General features: G+C 43.3%; 1 protein-coding gene across 1 annotated transcript in view; it reads right to left on the bottom strand.

The window, feature by feature from the left end:
• Nucleotides 1-25,752, bottom strand: part of CREB3L2 (cAMP responsive element binding protein 3 like 2) — a 105,018-nt gene that overhangs the window by 20,130 nt on the left and 59,136 nt on the right. The window contains exons 2-6 of the mRNA XM_032401486.1: nucleotides 20,515-20,731; nucleotides 7,428-7,603; nucleotides 6,259-6,346; nucleotides 2,461-2,645; nucleotides 280-426 (exon numbers count right to left, since the gene is read on the bottom strand). Coding sequence (XP_032257377.1) covers nucleotides 280-426; nucleotides 2,461-2,645; nucleotides 6,259-6,346; nucleotides 7,428-7,603; nucleotides 20,515-20,731 — 813 coding nt within the window. The remainder of the gene's footprint in view (nucleotides 1-279; nucleotides 427-2,460; nucleotides 2,646-6,258; nucleotides 6,347-7,427; nucleotides 7,604-20,514; nucleotides 20,732-25,752) is intronic.

The raw sequence follows: 25,752 nt of genomic DNA, 5'->3' as shown, positions 1-25,752 counted from the left end.
GGAGTTCTAATGTTTTCCTGTCAGCCCTGAATGGATCCCCTTGGGCACCAAGGAGTATGCATACCCAGTTTGGGATCCACTGACCCAGAGGATGGGCAGAGGGACTGGAGGAACACAGTCACCACTGAGGGGAAGGGCAAGGCTGAGCCTTGTCCCCCTACCGCCACCCCCATGAGATTGGCCAGTGTTGGCCACCGGGAAGAGGGGGAATGGGGGCATGCAGGCTTAATTCTGGTCATGGTCTCTGCTCACAGAAGCACCTAGATTTGAAGGGCTCACCTTGTTCTTGATTTTCCTCCGAATTTTCTTTAGAGCCTTCTCCTCTGATTTTGTTAGAGGCAATTTGGTGGGGATGGGATAGCCCTCGGCGATCAGGGTCCTTTTCTCCTCTTCTGTCAGGACCAGTGGGCCTGATCCTTGCAGTTTCTGTGCAGATCAAGGGGCAGAAAAAGGGTCAAAGCAGAACAACTGGGCATACTCAAGAAACTTGCAAACGTGGGGCGCCTGGGTGGCTCAGTCGTTAAGCGTCTGCCTTCAGCTCAGGTCATGATCCCAGGGTCCTGGGATCGAGCCCCGCATCGGGCTCCCTGCTCCGCGGGAAGCCTGCTTCCCCCTCTCCCACTCCCCCTGCTTGTGTTCCCTCTCTCACTGTCTCTTTCTCTCTGTCAAATAAATAAATAAATAAAAATCTAAAAAAAAAAAAAAAGAAACTTGCAAACGTCTGAGAGAAAAGGATGCTCGTCTGCTTCTGGTGAGAGATGAGTAGTTTGAAGGTGAAGCAAAGACGGAGAACACACTCTCATGTGAAGGTTACAACCCAAGGATTATCATTCAAGGGAAAGGGTGAAGAAACCTCCACCCGTCACTTCCCAGAAGGTACCCCACTGGCTAAAACATCAAAAGTAACATTACAGGATTCATTTCCCACATCTCTTGAGATTTCACGGCCTTGGAGTGATGGAGGATTCACTTGGAGCTCTGATGATGAAAGAGTTTCCTTGTTCTCCCAAAAACACAATTTTCCAAGATGCTCTCCACACACCAGGGGTCACTTCTTGTCCCCCACTGAGAGCTAAGGGGCCAGGGCTCCCAGAAATACACCTACAGGCACATCCGATGGAAGTCTCTGGCTTGGGACAGTCCCAGATTGTCCATCATCAGTGAAGAAGAGGACTGTAGCTCATCTCATTCAGGCCATAATAGAATGATGTGTTTATACATAGTCAAAGAAGCTGAGCGCTGACTACATTTGAGCCCCACATTAAATGTCATGGAACACTCAAAACAAACTGCATCTCTCAAGTCATAGCTTGTGATCAAGATTGAGACTGAATTAATACACGTGAAAGGCTGAGGGCAATTAAATGCTACACTGTAATATCAACTCAAGGTGCATTCACAATCTGGGGAAAGAGACACATGAGTGTGTGTGATAAGGAAAGGCTTCGGGTAGGAGAGGACACTTGCATTGGGCCTTTTGAAAGGAAGGGGATGATTTACATAGAGAGAGGAGGGCATTCCAAGCCAAAGGCCGTATTCTGAAAAGCACTTGAAGATGCTACTCTGTCTAGAATGGATAAGAAGTTCTTGAAATAGGGAAGGGTCAAGGCGCCTAGTACTGAGTAGAGGTATTCAGATTTGATACCAAGAGCTAATTGAGAAACACAAAGAACACACTATGGGGGTGTGACATTGGGAGGATTTCTTAACATGGCCACAGATCCAGAACTCTGGGACACACTGACTTTAAATCGTCAAAATTATATTAATTGATAGATGGTTCTTATAGAATTTTTAAATATTCAAATTTTCTCTATGTGATATAAATTCAATAAGGTTGATAATAATTTTATGATTTTTCAAATTTCACAGAGATCAATGAACTCTTCAGAACAGTAAAATGTTAATTATCTGTCCCTATTTTTATTTGGAAAAAGGTGCCCTTAAGGATGACTCATGCTTTCTAACTTGAGTCTCTGCATTGGGAGTCGTACCACAGGAAAAAAGGGTTAAACTATATTTCTGAGCTTTCAACAACAAAACATTTAATCTCAAAGTTTTGAGTTCATCAAAGATTGTTTATTTGAAAAACAAGTTATTTCCTATTGTAGGCCATAGGATCATCTAAATTGATGGTAAGTATTTGGGACATGATTTTGAGGAGGAAGGCAACACAACATTTTTACCCCTCATGTTTCTGGCTGTGTAAAATAAAACATACAAGTAGTAATTGGAATGTGCACAGGAAAAGGAAGAGGATTGTGTTAAGCATGGTGAGGTCATAGGCAGGTCTTAAAATAATGTTCTTTAAGATGGCTAGCACCCTGTTTTAGCAATTAAACCTAAGACCTCTTTACAAGAACAAAAGTCAAGTGGCCTTGAAGGGCACCCACTCCTAGTGAAGCTCCAAGTGACCAAAGGGAAAGGGTTTGAGCCCCGAGCTGCCCGCGGAATACTCACGTGAGGCGCCGTGAGGAGAGGAGAGCTGGACAGGGCCGAGGGGGCCCGCGCCACGGCTCTGGCGGGGCTGTGGGTCTGAGGCAGGCCGAAGGGGTGCAGGCGTGGGTTGGGGCTCAAGCTGCCCTCCGAGTCACTGCTGTGGCTGCTGGGAGGGGTGGGAGGTAAGTGCAAGTGTTCCACGGAGGCTGAGGGAAAGAAAGTGGATTTCATCCATCAGACAGCAACGAAGCAGGACTCAGGGGCGGTTAAACAGCTGGACGTCCACACGGCCGAACTCAGGTCAGCCGAACAAAGGGATGAAGATTCTGCATGTGCTGATATGGAAAGATCTCCAACAGATATTGTTGGGGGGGGAGGGGCATCAAGGTGCAGAACCGTGTATAAAGTAGCCCTCCTTTTGTAGGAAAGAGGAGCGGAGGCGAATATAGACTCATATTTGCTTGTCTCTGCATAAAGAAATACTGGGAAATACATAAGAGATTAATAAAATTGGGGCGCCTGGGTGGCTCAGGTGGTTAAGCGTCTGCCTTTGGCTCAGGTCATGATCTCAGAGTCCTGGGATCGAGCCCCGCATCGGGCTCCCTGCTCGGCGGGGAGTCTGCTTCTCCCTCTCCCTCTCCCCCTGCTTGTGTTCCCTCTCTCGCTGTGTCTCTGTCAAATAAATAAATAAATAAATAAATAAATAAAATCTTTAAAAAAAGAAAAAGAAAAAACAAATTAATAAAATCATGACCTCTTGGGGGCAGGGGAAATTAGGGTAGACTGTGGTAGTGCTGGCATAACTTCTCATTGTATTCACTTCATATCATTTATATTGTTTGACTTGTAAACCATGTTAATGGATTAGGTACTTAAAAAAAAATTAGCAAAACTTGGGGCCCAAGAGCATTTCCAATGGTTACTTTGAGAAAAGCTCATTTGTTTCTGAAGGAATGTGCATGGTAGGGCCCGCAGGCAAGACACCAGACATTCTTCCTTCAGAAAATTCTAAATCCATCTGTAGATAGGTAGGCAGACACTGGAAAAGAAGTAAGTGTGTGTGTGTGTATGTGTGCGTGTGCTGGGGGCCTTGCTGCTCCCCGGTCCCCTGGCCTCCCCTCAGGGAGTCACAGACACACCGTGTCTGCTGGAAGGCAGGAGCCAGAGTCGGTGTTATCAATCACACATCCCCAGGGCAGCAGGGATGGGCTCCAGTAGGGAGAATCCACTCTGAGCTCAACCTTTTTGACAAAAGAGCTCTCCTTTTTCTGGTCTCCTTTCTATTCCCGCTAAGCCGAAATGCCTTGAGCGCCAGCCACTGCTACTGAGCCCAGGGGCATAACCTTGGGTAAGCCTTTCACCCCACACCCCCAAGGGGCCCCCAAGACAACCGAGCCCTTTAGCATGGAAGCTGCAGCTCGGCCGGAGGAGTGCTTGGGGCCACAGAAAGGCTTCGACCTCTTCTTCTCTCCTGTAACCAGAGACTGCCCGAGGACAGAAGGGTCTTCTGAGGCACAAGTGACCTACCAGATCCCACCCAGAGCTGCCTTTGCAGGTGACAAGCAACGACCAGGTGGCTCTCTCTTGAAATCCCTGAATATCCGAGGTAACAAGTAACATGTCTTCCAGCCGCCCTCCCCACTATTCACAGCACACAGCTCTTTCTTCTCTTATTCTCTTCCTCTTTTTCTAACATAGTACCTTTCACTAGATGCTTCCCTTTTTCTCTGACAAAGTCTTGCCAAAGAGCTCCCTGAGTTTTTTAGAGTCTGTGGGTACTCCGCAAGCTAACGAATATTCTAAAATAATCCTTGTATCTCTAGTGCCAACATTCCTGCCAACAGTTCCAGGGGCCTCAAATATGTGCCCCCCCCAGAACGGAGTCCTGAGAGTGTTAACCAAGTAGCAAAGTATCAAAGTCTCTCCCTGAGCTCTCATTGGTGGAATGTTCCTAACCCCTTCTGGTTTGGCACTGCCAATTTGAATACACTTTTGCTCAAATAAACTCCTAAAAATTTTAATATGCCTCAGTTTATCTTTTAACAATGGTGGAGAAAAAAAAAAAAAAAAACAACCAAACCCAAGAGCAAAACCTATTAGGGGCTCCCGTTGTCTGCCACACTGTGCTGTTATATTCTGGAGAACTAGCCAAGTGTACCTAGAGCTTACTTGTCCCTTTCATTTAGCACCATCCAAATTATTCTAATACTTTTCTCCTTTCCAAGCAGAAGGTGCTCCACAAAAAAAAAAACAGAAATGGCATGACAGGAGAAGTGAGGGAAACTCGAATCCCCTCTTTCCTGCTTATTAAGAGCTACTGAGCTGGCTCTAGGTGCCTCGGTATCAGATTTCTAAATATCATTTGAAATGCCAGTCTCAGATTACTTGAAAGGTCTGGGGACAATAAGCTACTTTGCCTAGAAGCTCCACTGCATACAAGGATATTGAATTTCCTCCTCTCTGTTTATCTAGGATAATGAAGAAGGACTGCCTGCCACTTACTTTACTCTTGAAATGTTTCTCCTCCAGTGATTCATTCATTGTTACAGTTAGGACACTTTCTGAAGCATACTGCAACATAAACTAAAAGAGCAAGATGTATTTGATAGTGTTCATGAAAATGAAAGGAATTACTTTAGAAGAGTATGTAAGCTGAAAGGCACTAATGGATAACACTCGGTGGAAAGAAATATTGTCTCTATATGGATTCTAGTGGGTATTGTTAATTTCAAAAATGTAATCGTTTCTTACTGATAATAAAGGCAAATACCAACCCTGATTAAATTGTCACAGATAACATCCTGAGTTCGTTTCTAGTGGAATGAAGGAGGTTATGCTTTCATGAGAACTGCTCATTTGTAACACCCATACATTAAGCATACACTGTAACACAGAGGCCTTTTCTATGACAAACGCACATACGAATTTCTTATTTGTTGACCACACTAATGAACTGTCCTTCTAACCTCATCCTGAAGACATAAGTAAAAACGAAGATGACAGCAGCCCTGAAGGCACAAAATTTAAAGCACAGGGGCCACGCAGGGGTATCTCAATTTAAGAAAAGGCAAAGAAAGCTTCCTTCGACTCTATGACACTTGGGGGGTCAGTGTTCAGGATTCCTACTTATGGGCTTCATCTGAGAACAAGAGGGAGAAATCGGAAAGAAACTGACACAGAGAAAGAAAAGGCGAAAAGTATGACAACTTTGAATATGACATTATTTTGTTCTAAATGGATGGCAAGATGCCCAATGAGATTCATGAACTAATTTATAAATAGGGAAGAGGCTCCTTATAACTATTGTCACCTAAAATCAACATTTAAACACACTGAATGATCAGGCAAATTGTGAATTCACTTTACAAAGGGCAAGGTGCCTTTGTGGATGTTTGAGTCTTGGCCTCTACTGCTCACCACAGCGGCACAGAGAATGGGGCTTGATTCACACGTTCACGCCCAGAAAGACAACACTTGCCTTGTTCACCAGCACCCAAGTCATAGCTGACTATAAAGGTTTGGAAAGGTTTGGGGGGGAAAAAAAACACCCCTGCTGGGAGTAAAAGTAAAATATAAGATTTAGCATAAAAGCCTTAAGCACATACACCTATTTAGATAAAAGATTTAAGCATATAACATAGACGGGAAATTAAAATTTAGCTTTCAACATCTGTACTTAGAATCAAGGTTTTAAAGAGCAGAGCTATTTCAGAAAGCAGGCGATGCCTACGGTACAAATTAATCCCAGCACTTTCTCCCATATTCCCTTTGTGCACGGACATCTGGGAACCCGAAGGAAGGCAGGGAGAGTAGACAGACCTTCTTTAGGAGAGAAGTTGAGGAACTGATCCACTTCATGAGGCTCCAGCTTAATTTTAGGAATAACGGTCTGGCACAAGGAATCAACCTAGAGGGAGAATTTCAAACACAGCGTTTAAAAAAATAAAAATCAGTAAGAAAGGTCAGGGTCTTGGCCTTGCTCCGAATGGACCCAAGACCCTGACCTTTCTTACTTACATACTAAAAAATCAACTGAACTAACATCTTGTGGGGCAAGGAGACTAAGACACACTAGGAGCCCAGTGCAATGAACAGATCCAGGCAGTGAACGAGAAAGGCATTCTAGAGCGCAGCTGCAGAGGGGCTCTGTCCACAGTCCCCCATCTTTTCCAAAATGGATTGTAAAGAGCGCTAAGAACAAGTGTGCACCGAAGCTTTGGCAGCTCTGCTGCTTCCGTGCGACCTCTTCCTAAACAGGTACAGGTAGATAGGACACCTTGTTCAGAGGAGATCTGACTTAACATCAGTGGAGTCACTGCTTATAAACCTTTGGCTCTGAACTTTAGGAAACTCAGGACTGGCTTCCAACATCTGGAAGAAAATGTCCACGTATGATATCTGGTCCATCACTGGACACTAGAAACACCCAGAGAAAAGGTGGGGTAGGCACGTAGGCATGGAATCAAATAAGGAAGAAATGCCCAATTTTGTATGTTTTCCATGCATAATACAATAAAAGTTGGTAGGTGGGAGATCCCCGAATTGGGTCAGGGCAACTCCACACTGCACGAGAAAGGGAAAACATTACACAGGACAGACACTTCCATCAGCCCCGGCATACAAGCCAAGGATCAAATTATCATTTAACCCCTCTCTTTCCACTGGCCTAAAAATCAATCCCATGGGTAGTTTGGGTTTTTTTTTAACCATGGATATCCATCTATTTATCTTAATTTTGTAACAGCAATCATTGGAAAAATGAAATCAGACTTGCTACTAGTTTTCTGAACAATGCCTTTAAAGGAAGTGGTATACTCAATGCTGATCCCAAATCAACATATCCTTGATATATACATACAAACATATGCAATTACATATTTGGAAACATCTAGAGCCACTAGTTCCAAAAAAGGTTAAATGCCTTATTGGAGAATGAGGATCCGTGTCTTTTGATCCAATGTATGTGTAGGGAAGAAAAGTGAGTATACCCCAGTATTCATTTCCAGGGGGGGTTCCTCCTTCTCAAAAGGGGTGGAGATGGCAGTGATGGTCAGAGTGACAGAGGGAACAAGTCCTGGGGGCGGCTCCTCTGTAATTGGCTCTGTCTTGATGGTTGTTGATGGAAAGTCTGTAGACAGGTACCATTTCTCACTTTCCACTTCATCTATGGGAAGAAGACAAGCACACGTATGAATCTGGTCAGGGGTATCAGACATCAGTAAAACAAATGACCACTGATCTTGCTCCTCAAAAAAAGAGCTCCAACCAGGAGTTACTGAGCATAGAATAAGAGGAAATAAAGTGAGGATGTGAGAGAGGAGATCAATGGATAAAGAAATGAATGGCCAAGTAAGAACCTATACTTGTATTCACTTTGAGTGCATGTATGCCTAAAGGAACCTCAAGGGTCCATGTTAAAGAAAGAAACCTGCCTTCCTGGTCAGAGCAGGAAGGAGACTGGGTGGACAGGGAACAGGACAGGAGGGAGAATCTCAATGTGTGATGCTTTACACTTTTTGGTTTTCAAACCAAGTGACTGTGTTATCTATTTAAAAATAAGTACACTTTTTAAAGATGTATTTATTTATTTGAGAAAGAGAGAGAGCGTGGCTAGGAGAGGGGCAGAGGGAGAAGGAGAGAGAATCCCAAGCAGACTCCCCGCTGAGCACAGAGCCCAACATGGGGCTCGCTCTCATGACCCTGAGATCATGACCTGAGCTGAAATCAAGAGTCGGATGCTTAACCAGCTGAGCCACCCAGGTGCCCCAATAAGTACATTTAAAATTAAGAAACAAATGGTGTGTAACCAGAGTCTCAGGAAAGAGGACTGGAGACCATGGTGAGGTGGGCTCTATTCTTCTCCCAGTGGACAGTTAGTTGGTTTTCTCTTTTTTAGTTTCTTTTCACTCCCTGTTTTTGTCCTCGTTTCCCTATGACCCCACTTATGCCTTAAGCCTGACCTAGACTTCCAGAACTTTACTTAGCCCTCTGCGAAACTTCAGAGTTTGTAACAAACACCTGCCTTTACTGAAATGAACCAAATATCTAGAGAAAAGAGCTGGATTTTGTCAAGTGTAGATCTTGGCTCGCTACTGGCTTTCATGATGATCACAGGCGTGGGGATCGGGACAAAGGAGTAAGGACAGAAGCACCTCTACACTTAATGCACATTCTTCTAGGAGCTTACATCCACCTGTTTCTTACCAAATTACTTCAGAGCTACTAGCCAAGCACAGCCCAAAAGGAGGGAGATGGGCAGGAAAAGAAAAGACAAGGAGATTGCAAACAGATGTAGAACAAGAAAAAACAAGTCAGAAATTCCCCAAGTCAGCATTCCTTATCTGAAACCATGTTTACTAAAATGAGGCTAAAATAAAGCAAAAATACGTTCCTTGCTTTATGAAAATGTTTAAACACACACACACACACAGACACGGTTAGTGAACCATTACTGTACAGAAGAGCAAAGTCGTTCCCATTAGGCAGTAATTTTACACTCAAGAATTGGACTCAAGCTTTCTTCAGAAAAGGTACATGAAGATCATTTAGAACTGCTAGAGATGGGGAAAGAGTGGGCATAGAAGCTAAAAACGAAAGTTCACAATTATTAAAATTGTGTTTCCTAAGCAACTTCCTTGAAACCCAAGAAAACGTTAGATTCACATGTACAAAGGAAAATGATTTGCCCCTCCAAATCCAGTTTATAATTGACTTGATTAATTATCCCAGCCCCGATTTATTTCCTGAGGCAAAGTAAAGATGGGCAAGACTTTGGTTGGTTGAAGATGTTTTGCTTTTGGAACTTGTTCTATAAAGCTGCTGAGTGCTATGGTGTGATGGGAGAATTTCCATCATTTGCGGGGTGCACACCACATCCTGGCTGAGGGGGAGGGGTAGGAAACAAAGGGCCTTTTGATGGCGGCCAGAGGAGAGAGACCATACTGTACTTGGCACAGAATTCTGCTGGCCAGATGGGCACCCCGCTCAACTTAGAGAAGCAACTGGATGAAGAGCCAAGTGAAGATTCTAATGCCTCTCCCAAAATGAGTGTAAGAACAAGAAAATTCTGTCACCAGCAAGGAAGACACACTCAGGACAGATCTGGGAAGAGCTAGAGAGACGGAGTGCACAGATTACACTTTCTCTATTCAGCAATGACATATGGATGCCTTTGCTTTGTGAAGTCAACACTTACAGCCTGTCCACACTGAGCAGTATTTATCCCTGCCAGAGACTGGAAGAGAGATAGTAAGATGCAATACAGCCTCAGTATATATTAAAATTAACAGTAAGGAGGCATCATTGAGAAAAGGTCACACCAGGAAATTGTGAGATAAGGCCAGATCCCCAGGCTGTGCACTTATATGACTACTGTAATGAAGCTTAATTCACAGGGGGAAAATAGAGGCAAAAATAAAAACAAAAAGCAATACAAAACTATAAGACAAAATGAAGACAGGTAATGCAGTCAGTTCTTCCAGTGTAGCTAAGCAATCCTCAAACATAGGACAAGAGAGTTGATATTCTTAATGCTCAGTGTCCTACAAGCCTATTTTAAAATTATATATATAATCATTGCTATATCAGGAATGGAGACTGAAGGATGAACAATGATACTTAAACTACGAAGCAAAACTTCCTCTCTCAAAGACACTGAACTCTTCCAAGTGAGAAGCCCAAGGAAGTTGCCTCTTTTCCCGTGAGTTTTGTTGAGGACAAAACACTGGTGTTGCCTTTATGCTTCCACTCTGATAAAGTAATTTATTACTCTAACTTGAAGGTGGTTTTTGAATCGGAAAGAAGTTTAAGGCCATCAAGCTCAAATACATCATTTTATAACGAGGCAATTGACACATAGATCCAGATCACACAGCAAAATTGTGGCAGACCCAGATCTCTGCACTTCCAACCAGTACTCTTTCTGTAAAAGAAACAACTAAAAATGTAAATAAGGATTTGTGCACAGAATTGCTTACTGTTGCATTATTTATAATCACAAAACACTGAAAATAACCAAAATAGTAGAGAACAAGGGCAAGGTGAACAAATTATGATGCATCCATATGTGGAACATTTACGCAGACAGTAATATTACACATACAAAGTCTTTTTAATAACAAGGCAAAGAAAGATTTATTATAGACTATTAAGAAAAAAATCGGGATATTAATTTATATACTATTAATGAAGAAAGTGATAGAAAAAAGGCTGAAAGGAAGTATATCAAAATAGTAAAAATATTTCTGGAAAAGAATTCAGAACATGAATGACTTTTTTTTTTCTTTAGATTTTATACGATTTCTAAATTTCCTGTACTGGGATATACTGTCCCTGGATAATCGCACATGGACATGGCCTGCTTCTACCTGCTCTATTTTATGATGCTTTATGATGGTAATTATTATTAGATGGAAGCCCCAGTGGCTCAAGGGGGGCCCATTCAGAGTCCCTTGACTCAACAAGAGTCAGTGACTACTTTCATATTTGTTATAAATTGCATAATTGGCTTCAGGTCTACAGTCACCCCTCTATCCATGTCCACTGCCATGCAATTTTGCAGTGCCCTCCCACTGTGGACTAATCCCCACCTCAGATTGGCCACATGACTTGCTTTGGCCTTAGGGATGTTAGCTTCCTAACACAAGTAAAGTCTTAAAATGCACTTGCACAACTTGTACTTTCGACATCCTAATGAAAAGGATGTGCCAGGACAATCTACTGACCCCGGGAGAAGGAGGGGAGACATGTAAAACAGAGTTTGCCCCCCAAATGAGCCTGACCAAGATCAGTCAACTCCCAGCCTTAAATATGTGAGTGAATCTGGCTGAATCTAGGAAAATTACTCAACTGTCCCCCACCTAAAGCAGCCAACCTCCAGCCAAGGCACAGACATATGAGCTATAATAACAAATGATTGTGGTTAAAGCTAGAGTCTTGGGGTGGTTTGTTACACAGCAATATAGCTGACTTATACAATCTAGCTGAATGTGTAAACAAGAAATAAAATCCATTACATCAGAACCCATTGCGACAAAACAGCTGCACCTACTTGCCATAATAATTCCTCTAAACCATCATTTGTGAACCACATCAATAAATTATAGATCGGCTGATTAGATCTACCAGTTACATCATAAAATAATTGACTGCACATGAACAAAGTCAGCCAGTACGAAGTTCGGTGAGAACAGCATTCCACTGGCAGTTGACATTAGAGAAGAGTTTTCATCCTAAACTACTAAGTGTTGGCTTGTCCTCTGTTCTTCACTGGAAATAAACATCAAATCAGAGAAAACCAAATGACAAATGTAACCTCTGAGGCAGGGGGTTAACAAAGGGTAGAGTGAAAGGGAGTGAGCAGAACACGTATTACGATTTTCCACGTGACCTTATTTGTGTAGTTTTATTATTTGGGCAAAAAGATCAGTAGAGCCACCATGGCTTAGAACTGGAATTATCCTTAGATGTTTGAGTTATTGGCTAAACTACAAAAACAAGAGTCAATACACTCTACCCCCTCCAGTTTCTAAAACCTGAAGCTCAGATATTGAGTGAAAAAAAGGTGTTTTTTTTCCTAAATTGTGTTTACCTGCCTTTTAAGTTTCACTTCGGAAGGAAAACATCACCCAATAAGGTCAGTAGTGCATACCACAGGGAAGAAGAACAACCCCCATATCATCTGATTTTATTTATAAACAGCTTCCTGTCAAAGGTCAAACTCAACTGGCACATTTCCTCAGCATCACCACTTAGCTATCAGCAAGGAAATAAAAACAAGCCCCTGTCTCCTGGTGGTGAGCAAGTCCTTCCCATCCAAGGACAAAATGGAGCTGCTGTGAGAAATGAGGCTAGACTCAGACTACGCACACAACAGGATGCCCAGGGGGCTAGAAAAGACACAGAATTGAAACCAACGTGGAGGCAACAGCACAATGAACATCCTCAATCATTCCCATATGTACTGCATCATAACCGCATTGAACAGATCCTGATTCCTCGGGAAGAGGGGAAAGAAAAAGGTTAAACTCTGTATTAGGATTAGGCAGTATCTTTACAAATATGGTATATATATATATTTATATACATATACACACATACGTATATATAGTGTGTGCATATATATTCTTAAAAAGTGAAATCATATGGGGCAAATACCACTTATAGGATATATACACCTAGATATCCATTTGCTATCTATATAACAGGGCTAACGTGAAAAGGAAATTTTTGTAAAGTATGCCTCATATAAATCCCTCAGCGTTTGATAACCGCATTTGCTCTTTGAAATTGTTCAAAGGAGTTGGCAAATCTTGACTGATTTTTGATGCAAAAAGCTCTTAAAGGAAGAAATGCTAAGGCTGGGTTCTGGAGGCTGGGAGAAGGGCAAGAATTGAGTTGAATGTGTCAGAATCCTATTAAACTACAGCCCACCACATGCGGGAATGAAAGTTAGAGGCCTGTCTGTCCATGGTCCCCTCCCTGAGAGCCTTGACCCTGAAATAACCTTCAGTCATGAGTGATGTGATGAAGTGGTAAAAACAGTAAAAATAGCAAACACTCCATTGTGAGTGTTTACTGTGTGCTAAGTATTGTTCTAAGAGCTTTACATACATTAATTTAATCCTAAGAGCAGCCAGGTACGGCAGGCACTTCTATTCCCCACAGTTGCTAGACAGGGAAACGAAGAGATTAAATAGCTCACCCCAAGTTGCCCAGCTGGTATGGGGCAGACCTGGGATTCACAGCCTGTTCTCTTTGCCACCCTCGTATATTGCTTTTCGACAGATCAATGATTAAATAGGTCTCTAGCCAAAAGTGACTGTAGTCAGTTAATGTGTTTTGAGCCCATAATTAGCCACTACAAAAAGTGCAATATTGGCTCTCGCTATATTTGTATAGAATTCGAATCCAGTGTTCCTGCAGTAAAGATTGCCAGGTTAAGACCAATGAATAATAGCTGAAATGTTTTGACTGTTTGCGATGTGCCAGGCACTGTTCTCAAGGTTTTCACGTATCAGACGGAACTCTGAGAGCAGCACGCTTTCTCTTGGACAACTCCCCAACTCCGTGTCCTTTCTGTGTCTGCGTACGGAGAACCCCTTTCCCTTACTCCAGTCATTCCTACAGCAGCCAGCTGGTGCAGTATATATTTAATTACGCAGTAATCTGCTTAAAGGCAACAATATTTATTTAGTGCTCACTAATTGCCAGGCCCTGTTGTAAATATTTAATACACGTTAATTCATGTAATCCCCACCACAGCAGTATGAGGTATGTACTATTATCATTATTTTCATTTTAAAGATCAAGAAAGTGAGACACAAGAGTTGAGCAACTTGCCTAAGTTCACCCCATTAGTAAGAGGCAGGGTCCAGGTTCAAATCTAGGAAATTTGACTCAAGAGATTAGCAGGTGTTCTGCATTGAGCAGCTCTGGTCCTCCTGTAGGATACCATGTTTAGAGTATGAATTAAACAAATATCTGCGGAACACATGGTTGACTTCAAAAGATTCATTTAATACACACAAAACAACGTCTCCTGTACACTTCTCTTCCTTAAGCAAAGTTATGACTCTCACACGTGAATATCCAAAGTAATTTCAATTGCTAGATGATGTGCACATTGTTTTCTTTTGCCATTCTAGCATTGCAGGGGTTAGGCAGACAAAGAAGTCACTCATTCTTTCTTTCTTTTTTTTTTTTTTAAAGGGGAAGCCTCATTATCCTTTTTGCCTGTTAGAAAAAGAAAGTAAAGGCAATACCAAGAACGGTGATGAATAGCGAAAGAACTTCTATCATAAGCCCAGGCGCCAGACTCAGAGAGGACAACCACTCCTCTGCTTGTCCAACCCCACCTCTGAGTCTGCAGCCCATCCACATCGGAGGACCCAGTTCCTCTCTGTGGGTAGATGAGCAACACAACTTCCTTTCTGACCCCTGAATCCACACCCTCTACAATGGCCCTGACTGATGCTCTTGTCCATAGACCGAAAGAAATGTGACAAAGATACAGCTGTTTGTTGTCTTTCTGTGACTTTCTTTGAGGTCTCACCTCCTTGGAACATCTCAGCATCGAGATGTCTTCAACACTGCACACTGCAAACCCAAGTCACCTAGGACTCATCTCTATCCTTTCCTCTGCATACCGGATCCTGTGCTAATCCTGCCGTGAGCTTCATCCAATTATTTCAAAACCCATTATTTCTTTGCCATGCATGTTACACACCTTCCCTTTCCTCCCTGTATTACTGACCCATTTCCAGGCCCACCTTCTGTGCTCTGGCATCATCAGCCATGCGACATTATTTTCTTCTGCTCTTCCCCAAAACACCAGCTGGCTTTCCTAAAAATCTGTTTCGCCCCAAACCCCAAGTTTTGGCTTCCACCAGGCTTCACATTTACCTGCAGCACTGTTCATCGTTAGCTCACAGACTATAGTATTCAATCCCGCCTGTGAAAACAGCTCCACAAATTTAGGGTCTCCATACTAAGCCACCCTACCCAGCCAACCCTCGCCCTTGTTAGCACTAGAAGCCCAACTGGCTTAATCAGAAGGAGGATAATTATTATTTATGTCCTTGGTCCCACCCTCTCTAGAACCTAGAACAGCCACGGGTACAATTCCTTATTCCACCTGAAATAAAGTTACCTTGGCTCATGTGTGGTAGAAATACTGTATTAGATCACTTCAGTACTCGTATATTTTTTGCCGAGTCTGTTGGTATTTTATGTATGTTCTAATTTTGTTCCTATATCATCTGGGAGGATAGTGGCCATGTCTAGTTCTCTCTGAACAGACTTACTTCAGCACTACTAAGTTTCTTCTGTAGGAAGAAGACTGAAATTGAAGAACAAAGCAAATGAATACCTAGCATCCCAATTTAATTATAAAGGAAGATGACTAAAATAGAGTAACTCATGAAGATACCTTCCATGTGGTAAGGCGCAAGACTTGGTCATTCAAATATAAGCTTTTTTCCTTCAATCAGCATATAAAAATATCCACAGACATTTTACTTGGATGTTTCTGCTTATCTCTTTATAACCTTCTCTCTCTCTCTCTTCCTCTCTCTCTGTTTTTGTAGAACAGAAAACCCTGCCTGGCATATGGTTAACAGCCTTAATCATGGGGAGAAATGAATGAGCTGGATGCAGGATGTCTTTCTGGTGGTTTTGAAGGCCAAGCCCACATTCTAAGGGCTGGTACTTGTGGTTGCTGAGCCCACATGGAGTTCTTTAGCTCTAGTGTCTCAGAGAAGTCTATAGTCAAATTCAGTCCTGAAGATAGATGACTCCTATGTAATCTTAGACCAGTGTTTCTCAACCTCTTTTGGGGAGAGGGGGGGCCTCACAGACTCTTTTGAGGGTCTAAAAAAAAAGGTATAGATGCTCTCAGCAGGAAAACTGACAAATGTAGATAGAGCCCAAATGTTGTATATAATTTTAGGGATCTACAGTCCATCTGGGTCCATGACAAGTTAATAGGATAAGAGCACTACATATGCCCTATGTAACTGGCCTGGGGCTCAAGGAGGGAGGGAGGGGGAGAAGAGAGAGTTAGCAGGGAAAGAACAAGGAAGGACAAAGAAGAAGGAAGACATGGCAGATGGAAGAAGAGAGGGTAAAGGGGACAAAGAGGGAGAAAAATCCTAATAAACTAGGACAGGGTCTACTCAAACTGTATATTACTTTCTTTTAGCTTAGAGGCAACTATAGAAGAATTCCACTTAATCTAAGGAAAATTGGACAAGGAGATATGAATCACTAGCTTTCCCAGGTATAATGAAATAAGTGACTCACTATCTGTCCCTAGAAACAAGGACTCCTAGTTCTGCTTAAGCTGTTTCCCAATGCAAGAGAAAAAGAATATTAAATTTAATGTGAACAGCAATTTTTAAAGGCTGCCTCCTGACGCACTGCCTAAAGAGCTATCCCCCTTCTCCAACAGGGAGGGAATCTGCTTGACAGAGCACGTGGCACAAGAGGGATCCTTGGGATTGGTCCTCCCTCAAGGCAGATGCAAATTGGGGTTCAAATGAATACAGTAATTCTGTTCCCAAACATCTGCCCCTTCACCCAAAACTCAGAGAAACACTGGAAGCTGAGACCTGGACAAAGCTTTCCCAGGAAAGTTCCCCATCTACTCATGTACACTGTCTAACTTTGATTTTCCCACAGTCCAAATGATTACTCTCCTTGTTCATTATTCCCTACTGATACAAGTGCTTTTGCTGGCTGAGAAAGGTGTCTTTAACTCAGAGAAATACCAATATTTGAACATCAACTGTGGATCGGAAACCCTCTGCAAAATATATTTGACCCACTATTAACTGTTCTCAGCAAGTTACTAGCACAGGCCTATTGCAGCATGGGATCTATAAATAGAACAAGGCACGAGGTGAGGGCACTGAAAGGTGTGCGCTTTGGCCTAATGGTAAGAAAGCCTTCCTGGAAAAGACCCACTGATTCTTTTTCCCCAATACCATTGGCATAGGTGGCACTCATGAGTTCCCCTACGTTACAGTTCTATCGATTACAATTAAAATACGAAGAAATCATTTCATCATGGAAGAGGACGAGACCCTGAACTTTCGGAAACCTGCTTATTTGCAGTCATTTCACTAGAGATCTTGCTTTAGAAGAATCAATGTCCTCGCCCTCCGGCCTCCCTCTGTTGGGAGTGGCCACAGCCACTGTTCCAACTCTACTCAATGCTTCAAGGCCCCAGGAAGCTCTGCCTCATTCATGCAACCTTTCCTATGATCTTCCTTGGGCGTGCTCCCTCTGCTCTGAACTTCTACAGTTTCATTTCCCCTTGGGACATTGCTTATACTCCGTCTGGTAAAGTACGGAGGTACGTAGCATTTTCACTAGACTCTGAGTTACTTAGAGGTAGGATCTAAGTTTCACTATTGTGTCCTTTAAGTAGTAGGATGGTACCTGACACACAGCAGGTGTTCAACAAACATACGTGGAATTGAAGGGGAAGGTCAATCTGCCTAGATCATTGAGGACTTCTTTAGTCTGCATATTCTAGAACAGCAAGTCTGCAGAATGGCTGCCGACTCCACAGATGCTAATGTCTCACTGTAAGTGTGGCTCTGTGGTTAGGACTCCAGCCACACCACCTCTGCCCTCTGCTCTTGTTGTTTCCTCTGCCTAGAAGCCTCTTCCTGAGACATCTAGTTCTTTAGCTCATCTCCTGCTGATCTTTGCTCAGACACTACCTTCCAAGAAGGGCCTTGGCTCTATCTATCCTATTTAAGATTTCAATTCCTCCTCCCCTGTTTTGGTGTGAATGTTTGTGCTCCCTGCAAATTCTTACGTTGAAATCCTAATGCCCCATGTGGTGTATCAGGTGGAGGGCCTTTGGAAGGTGCTTAAGTCATGAGGATGGAGCCCACACAAATGGAAACTGTGCCCTTATTAAAGAGACCCCAGTGAGCTCCCTCACCCCTTCCACCAAGTAAGGATAGCACAGGAAGTCTGCGACTGGAGAGGGCTCTCACCCAACCCTGCTGGCACCCTAATCTGCGACTTCCAGGCTCTAGAACTGTAAGGAAGAAATTCCTGTTGTTTATAAGCTATCTAGTCTTTGGGATTTTTGTTAAAGCAAACTGAATAGACTAAGACACCAGCCCACCTCCCCCAGCAACTCCCTGCCCTTTTTTCTGATTTATTTTTCTGTGTATCGCTCATCACCATCTAATAAACCATATATTTTACTTCTTTCCTTTTCTTATTTTCTACTCCACCCCTATCTCCTAGAATGTAAACTCCACAAGGGCAGAGATCTTTGTTCATTGTGTTAGCTCTTTTACCCTCAATGCTTAGGACAGTCCCTGGCAGGTGAAGTACAAAGTAGTTACTCAATAGATCACTATGAAGTGAATTTTAAGAGTGAATCATAAAGCATTTATAAAATATCTGCTTCTCCATGGCACTGTGTTTCCTTCTACACAAGACAGCTGCTAAAAGCCAAGAAATACCACCTGATCAAATGCTCACAGCCCAGTGTATCTGCATCATTAGAGAGCTAGCAATGCATGGAAGAACAGAACAGGTGTCTTCCCTGACGCCATCAAGAGATGAGGAACGTGCTTCAGTCTTCCATATCTTCTCCCTTAACAACTTACGGCACAATTAATTCAATGAAATAACTGTTCATCAGATACCTTCAAAGTGCCAAGCAAGTACAAGGAACACATAATCACACTTGCTCACAGCCAGCTCAAAACAGAGAACAGAAAAATAAATAACAGCTGAAATATAAGGACGAGTGTAATAGTCTTCACAAAAATGGCAAAAATGAAACAAATAAACATACAAACAATAATAGTGCTATGAAAACATTAAGACTGACAACTTCCAGATGGGAGAGTCAGACACTGGATGACACTGAGTTGAGTCTTGAGGGATTGGTGGGAATTCGACTAGTGGGGCTGACAAGAGGGTGAGAGAAGGTAATGGAAATTCAGAGTAGAGAAAGCAGTGTAAGGCATGGAGTGGAGAATTCAATGCCAGAGCCACGCAGACAGGGAGCAATGGGACAAGGTGGGGAAGGGAGGTAGAATCAGCCCACAAAGGGCCTCAAAAGCCATGTCGTGAGGTTGGCTTCATTCTATAGAACAATGGAGAACTGTTTGAGATTTTGCAATAGGGAATGAATATGAACAAAAGTGAATATTCTTCTTCAATTTTTTTATATCTTCATCCCATATAACTCCTTGGAGTCCTGACTTTATGAGTATCCTAACTACTATCCAGAGAAATATTTCCATTCATTAGTCCTAAGAAACCAGCTCCATCAGATTTGTAGTTTGTCCCTGCCCTCTTAAAGATTATAATCTAAAGCAAATTCACTGAATCTAACAGACATATGAAGACTAAACTAACAAAAAGAAAATAATCCCACAGTAAGTTTGACAGGAAGGAACCCACTATCATATTTCATTGGAGCACATAGCCTGGGAAATTGAGAAATCCTCCACAAAAACTTCCTGACCACCTAAGGTCCTGCCATCCTCTTATAGTTCCTGGTTTGGAATAATAGTGATTGCAACAGCAGCTAAGAACAATATCCTTACTATGAGTCAGGTCCTGGGCTAGGCGCTGGCATCGATTCTCATGTTTAATCTTCACAACAGGACATGAAGTCGATGCTGTTTTTATCCTACTTTTACACATGAGGAAACTGAGGTTTCATGATATTAAGTAGTTTGCCCCTAACTAGTCACTGACATAGATCTTAAACTGAGGTCTGACTGCAGATCACATCACCTTCACCACCACCCTTAGCATATTTCAACATTGTTACTGTCAATTGTGTACATTTCTCATGTTCCCCACATGATAAGTTCTAGAAGAGCAATGTGCACATTTTTTTCTTTATATTTTCTTCAATGTCTCGCCTGTGAACTCAAGAACCACAAGGTGAATGAATGGCTATACTTTAAGGCACTGATAATATGTGATAAAGGAGCTCAGACATGGAAGACAGTCACTCTACAGACAAATGGCCAAACAGCTTAATACTCTAAAGCCAAGAAAACTAGGTCTTCAACAAATACCATACTGATGGCATTGATGATGGGCAAGAAAGGGTCACCAAGAATACTAGGAATGCTCACCAAGATCTCATATACATGTGGTCAAGGGAACATAGTGAATATGGGTTAAGAGGATGCCCAAGAAGCTTCTGTGGAGAAGAGTGGTCAGAAAAATTCTTCCTCGGAAAAAAATGACATGACCTCTTAAAACAATGGACTTCCTGGAATTATCAACCAGATAGGCCAACTGATTTGCAAAAGGATGCTCTGCTGCCCAATCCACAGGGTCAAAGAAAGCAACGACGACCATTCAGAGATAGCAAGTTCCCAGAGGACTCAGCCAGGGGTAAAGAAATGCGCCCCACGCCCCTTTGTATTTCCCCACAGCCCAAGCCCTAGGCTTTGCACAGAGCAGGTATGTGGCTAAAGTGGGTGCCAACAAAAGTGTAACACACACTGCACACCCCCGAGGAGCTCAGAGGCCAAGGTGCTGTGGTCCCAGGTGCTGCCCCTGCTCTGGGTTTACCGTCATTGACGCTGTCACCGGTGGTAACGTGGGTGAATGGTGACTGGGCCCGAGGCTCCTCACATAGGGAGTAGCTGTGCTCGGCCTGGATGAGAGGCGCCGGGGATGTTGGGGATGGCTCCACCTCCATCGACACGCTCTTCTCTGAGAGGAAAGGGTCATTCAGGAGCTGACCCAACACGTTCTGGGAAAACTCATCCAGGAGCTCTGAGAAGTGCTACGAGAAACAAAGGAGGAAGAACTCTTAACCATGATCTGATAGTTACACAACATCCTAAGGCAAATACATCGTCTACTGCTTCAGATGAAGTCACTTACATACAATGTCCAGTTATCTATTGCTGTGTAGCAAACTACCCCAAAGTTTAGTGGCTTCAAATAACTACAATTTATTATTCCACACTCCTCTGTGGACTGACTGGGCACACAAGCTCATCTCACGTGGGCTCACTGAGCTGGGAGGTTGGCTGGGAGCTATGTGGGGCCGGGCCAGCCGAATGCCTGACTGTCAGGCTGAGATTCCTCACATGATGGCAGAAAGGCTCTAACAGGGAGAAAAACAAAGCTGAATGGCCCCAAAAGTCATACATCAACACTCTTTTGGTCAAGGCAAGTGACAAGGCTAGCCCAGACGGATGGGGTGGAAAAAGAGACTCCACCTCTTGACGAAAGGAATGGCAAAATCACAACGCAGACAAGTGTGGGCGGAGGACAGCACAACTCACCAGAGGCCATCCCTGTAACTACCTACCACATTTTTCACTGGGAATATTTTTAAATACCCTATCCTGTATTTCTATAGCATGAGGGTACTATTAATAGCAAGATGCCAAGTTCAAAGGCATCAGAGGCAGCTTCTCTCTGCTCTCCCCACCACCTGGACTCTGTTCCTCTCCAGTTTTTCCTTAATCTCTTCTCATCCTCCAGCTCCAATACCATTGACTCCTTAGCCCACACCATGCAGTGAAGATGATACAGGAATGGTCTATCACATATTCACAGGACTCCTGTATCCCTTGTTTCACGGTCCCACACTAACAGAAGTACAGCCTAATCACTCTCCCTCACTGACAGGGGGATAGTCATGTTATGAGGATGCGTAGAACCAGGCTTTTCAATCTTGGCACTATTGACATTTTGGACCGGCTAATCCTTTGTTATGGGGGGGGTAGGGTTTTTCTGTGCATTATAGGATGTTTAGCACCTACCCAATGCTAGTAGCACTCCCCTAGTTTGGAAACCGGAAATGTCCCTAGACACTGCCAGATGGCCCTGGGTTGGGGTGAGGGAGGAGGGAATCATCCTTAGTTTAGAACTACCACTACAGACTACATTAAAAAATAATAACAACAAAATTAAATTAAATTTGAAAGTCCATTTTGGCACCAGCTGCTAGAGCCATTTCGTCCTTCTTAACCTTCCTGAGTCACAGACTAATAGGTGTCATCCTTATTGATTAAATTTTAGGGATACTTCTGGTATAGAAAGAAGTTACAAAAGCAGATACAGCAACAAGAGAACTGATTTCAAATGGTGATTCTTGGGGTAGGCAAAGAAAACTCTTGAGATCCACACGGATACTAAGTCCTTCCACTGAAATGTCAATGAAGGTGTTCTGAAAATAAATGCACCTTGGGGATGGGGAGGCAGGAGGTTAGAGCTCTAAGATTATGGCAGTTGTAGGACAGAACTTCTCCTTTAATAAAGGAGAGAAGGAGACAACAGGGAAGAGACCCTTATAGGCTAGGTCCTCAAAGTAGAGTTAGATTGGTGGGTTTTGCCAACGTCACCAACATGAGAAGTGGCTGCATCTCATCAGGACAGAACACAAGGAAGTCACAGGCCTTGGGCACAGCCTGATAGGCATCGGCCATCTACAAGAATAAGAGAGGTGCTTGGGGGAGAGTTCTCGGCACACAAACACACTTAGAACTGAAAAACCCCTAGAAGCATCAACGGCAAGAATTCCCAAAGGTCAACTGCCTGCATCACAATCACCAGGAGACTTTTGTTTTAATCATTTTATAATGAAATATTTAAAACATTCGGAACAATTGTAGAAAACAGTATCATGAATAATTATGTATTCATTCCTTTGGGGAAAATCTTGTTTTTCCATGTTTGCTGCTGCAATGTTTTTTTCTTTACTCTTCCTTTTTTAAGAAATAAAACATGGGGCACCTGGGTGGCTTAGTCGGTTAAGTGTCTGCCTTCGGCTCAGGTCATGATCCTGGAGTCCTGGGATTGAGTCCCACATCGGGCTCCCTGCTCAGTGGGGAATCTGCTTCTCCCTCTATCCCTCACCCCACTCTCGTGCTCTCTCTCTCTCTCTCACTCTCTCTCTCTCTCTCTCACTCTCTCACACTCTCTCAAATAAATAAATAAAATCTTTTTAAAAAAGAAAGAAAGAAAACATGAAGGGACTATTAAAGCTCCCACCCATTTCCCTTCCTCCCTCCCAAAGTTAAACAATACGCTGAACTTGGTTATCATCCCCATTCAGGTCTTTACATTCTTACTACATATGCATATTTCCATTACAAACATATGAACATTTTAAACTTTAAATAAATAGTACCATCCCTCACACATCTTTCTGCAAATTTATTCTGTCCAAAAACATTTTTTAGATTTATTCATGTTTATACATGCAGCTCTATTTCATTTATTTGAACTTCTGATTTGTATCCCATTGTATTTATCTATTTCTTCCCTTTTTTAAAGATTTTATTTATTTATTTGACAGAGAAAGAGAGACAGCACAAGCAGAGGGAGAAGCAGCTTCCCAGCTGAGCATGGAGCCCAATGTGGGACTCAAGCCCAGGACACTGGGATCATGACCTGAGCAGAAGGCAGACAACCGACTGAGCCACCCAGGTGTCCCTTTATCTATTTCTTCTTGAGAGATATTTAAATATCTTATTATTATATGTGATAATACAATAAACATTCTTGAACATAATGGTAAATTTTTTTTAAAAATACAAATCCTGTGACCCACCTCCAGAGGCTTTGAGTTGTTCAAAACCACCCCCACCACCTGTGCTTCTAATGCTCACTTCAGTTTTTCAACCACTGCAGGTCGACCCCAACCCCACTCACCTCCCCCACCCCTGCACACCCCACTTTACAATTAGTTCCCTAGAAGCTTACAATGTCCCTAGAGATCGAGATATGCCCAAGTCAGAGGAAGACTCATGGCTATTGCAGCCACCATGCGTTAAACCTGAAATAGGTATTGGGGATACAAAATAATAAAGAAGACAATAGAAAAGCCATGCCTTTCCTGAGCTTGCCATTTAGGCCAGTGCTTCTCACACTTTGATGTCCATGTGAATCACCTTAAGACACAGATGGTGACTTGCAAGTCCAGGTGGACCTGGGGGTCTGCATTTCAAACCAGCTCCCAGATAATGCTGATCCACAGACTACACTTTGCAGAGCAAGGAGCAGAACACCTGCAAGGCTAAGGTTAAGATCCAGGTTTCCAGACTATAAGATAACCTGAAGTCAAGGTCCAACTCCCTCAACAGGTCCCCAAAACAAATTAAAATACAAACTCAAGAGCTGAACTCACAATCCCTATATTTCCCAGCCACAATTCTGTCCCCTGAGCGGCAATGTCAACTCCGGCCAGCTGTGCTGACCCTGCTAAACCTCTGGAATCCTGTTCTACCCTGAGGCAAGGCTCTCTTTGACTGCCCTGCTTTCCCATGGAAGCCGCCAGGTTGGGCTACTCGGCTGACACCATTTTCTTTCTCCTGGGCAGCAGTAATGAATGTTTTTGTGAACATCCCGTGAATAACCAGTAATAAACCTTCTCTGCTAACTACTCTGCTAACCATCCCTGAACTCTCCCTACTTTGGGTTTTGTAGTAATTATCACGTTGCCAAACAAAGTAGCCCTAAACGATAGGCAGTCCTGAAGAACTCGCAGTTGTTACTGAATGCATTATGCTAACCTCCTCTCTGGAAAAAGAACCTCCTCAGGAGAAGGGACCAACTGTACCTGACCTCCACCCATACCTTGGAACTTTGCAAGGTGGTGAGCATTGAGTAGGTCCCAGGGGGATACTTGTGATTAAAAAGAGATTGTCCCAACTTGTCCCAACCAGATGCTGTGACTCAGCCCAGCAGATCAGCTCCAGCTGGGTCTCCTTGGCAGCTGAGGGCTCAGGCACTCAACAGACAGGTTAATATCCCACTGCTGGTGCAGGGATGAGGCCAGAACTGGCCCATCACCACTGGCAGCCAGTGGAGGGGGTCATATGGCCTTGGAGACCAAAAACCAGACAAAGAGGCAAAGTGAACCTCCTCAAACAGGGAGCCTTCCTGGATCCTGCAAAGGACTACGCATGGGAATCCAATTTATGAAATTTTAGTTGACATGGCATAATAGCATTTTACCATTCTGCCTAAGAGTCTAGTCAAGCTCTCTGGATTTACAAGGTATTTTCACAGCTCTCCCCTCAATCAATGCTCACAAGACCTCAGTAGCCTACTGCTTGAGCTGGGCCTTGAACCAATTTCAAACTGACCGAACTTTCCCTAGGAAAGAGGTGTTTGAGCTCCACGGTCCAACTTCATGGAGAGAAGTTCTATTCAGTATAACACCATAAAGCTGCTGCTGATCATCGATGATGATGTAGATAGGACCAAGTGCTAGGTCATCTGGTGGAGAAGTCCTTCACCTATTAGACTCTCAGAATGCAAGCGAGGTGCTGTCCTATAAGGCAGGCATTATAGGACACTGCCCATTCGCCAGGGAGAAAATGGGGGTTCGGGGCAGTCAGGTGCGCTACCCAGGGTTGGGGCCACAGGTTCTGAAGTCCATGCACTCTCTACTACAGAACGCTGTCTCACTGAAGTCTATCTCCAAAGCTGACACGTAGTGGGGGCTGGAATTTCAAAAATATTCATATAGATTTCACCGACAGCCCATCCACTCATCCACACAAACAGAGTCTTCCACATTCAGTGTAGAAACGTGCCAGGGAGGGGGGGACCTGGGTGGCTCAGTGGTTAAGCAGCTGCCTTCAGCTCAGGTCATGATCCCAGAGTCCCGGGATTGAGCCCCTCATCGGGCTCCCTGCTCAGCGGGGAGTCTGCTTCTCCCTTGGACCCTCCCACCTCTCATGCTCTCTCTCTCCAATAAATAAATAAAATCTTAAAGAAAGAAAGAAGAAAGAAAGAAAGAAAGAAAGAAAGAAAGAAAGAAAGAAAGAAAGAAAGAAAGAA

The sequence above is a fragment of the Phoca vitulina genome, unplaced genomic scaffold (assembly GCF_004348235.1).
Source record: "Phoca vitulina isolate PV1807 unplaced genomic scaffold, GSC_HSeal_1.0 scaffold4, whole genome shotgun sequence".
NCBI lineage: Eukaryota > Metazoa > Chordata > Mammalia > Carnivora > Phocidae > Phoca > Phoca vitulina.
This window is presented reverse-complemented; position numbering and strand designations above follow the sequence as displayed.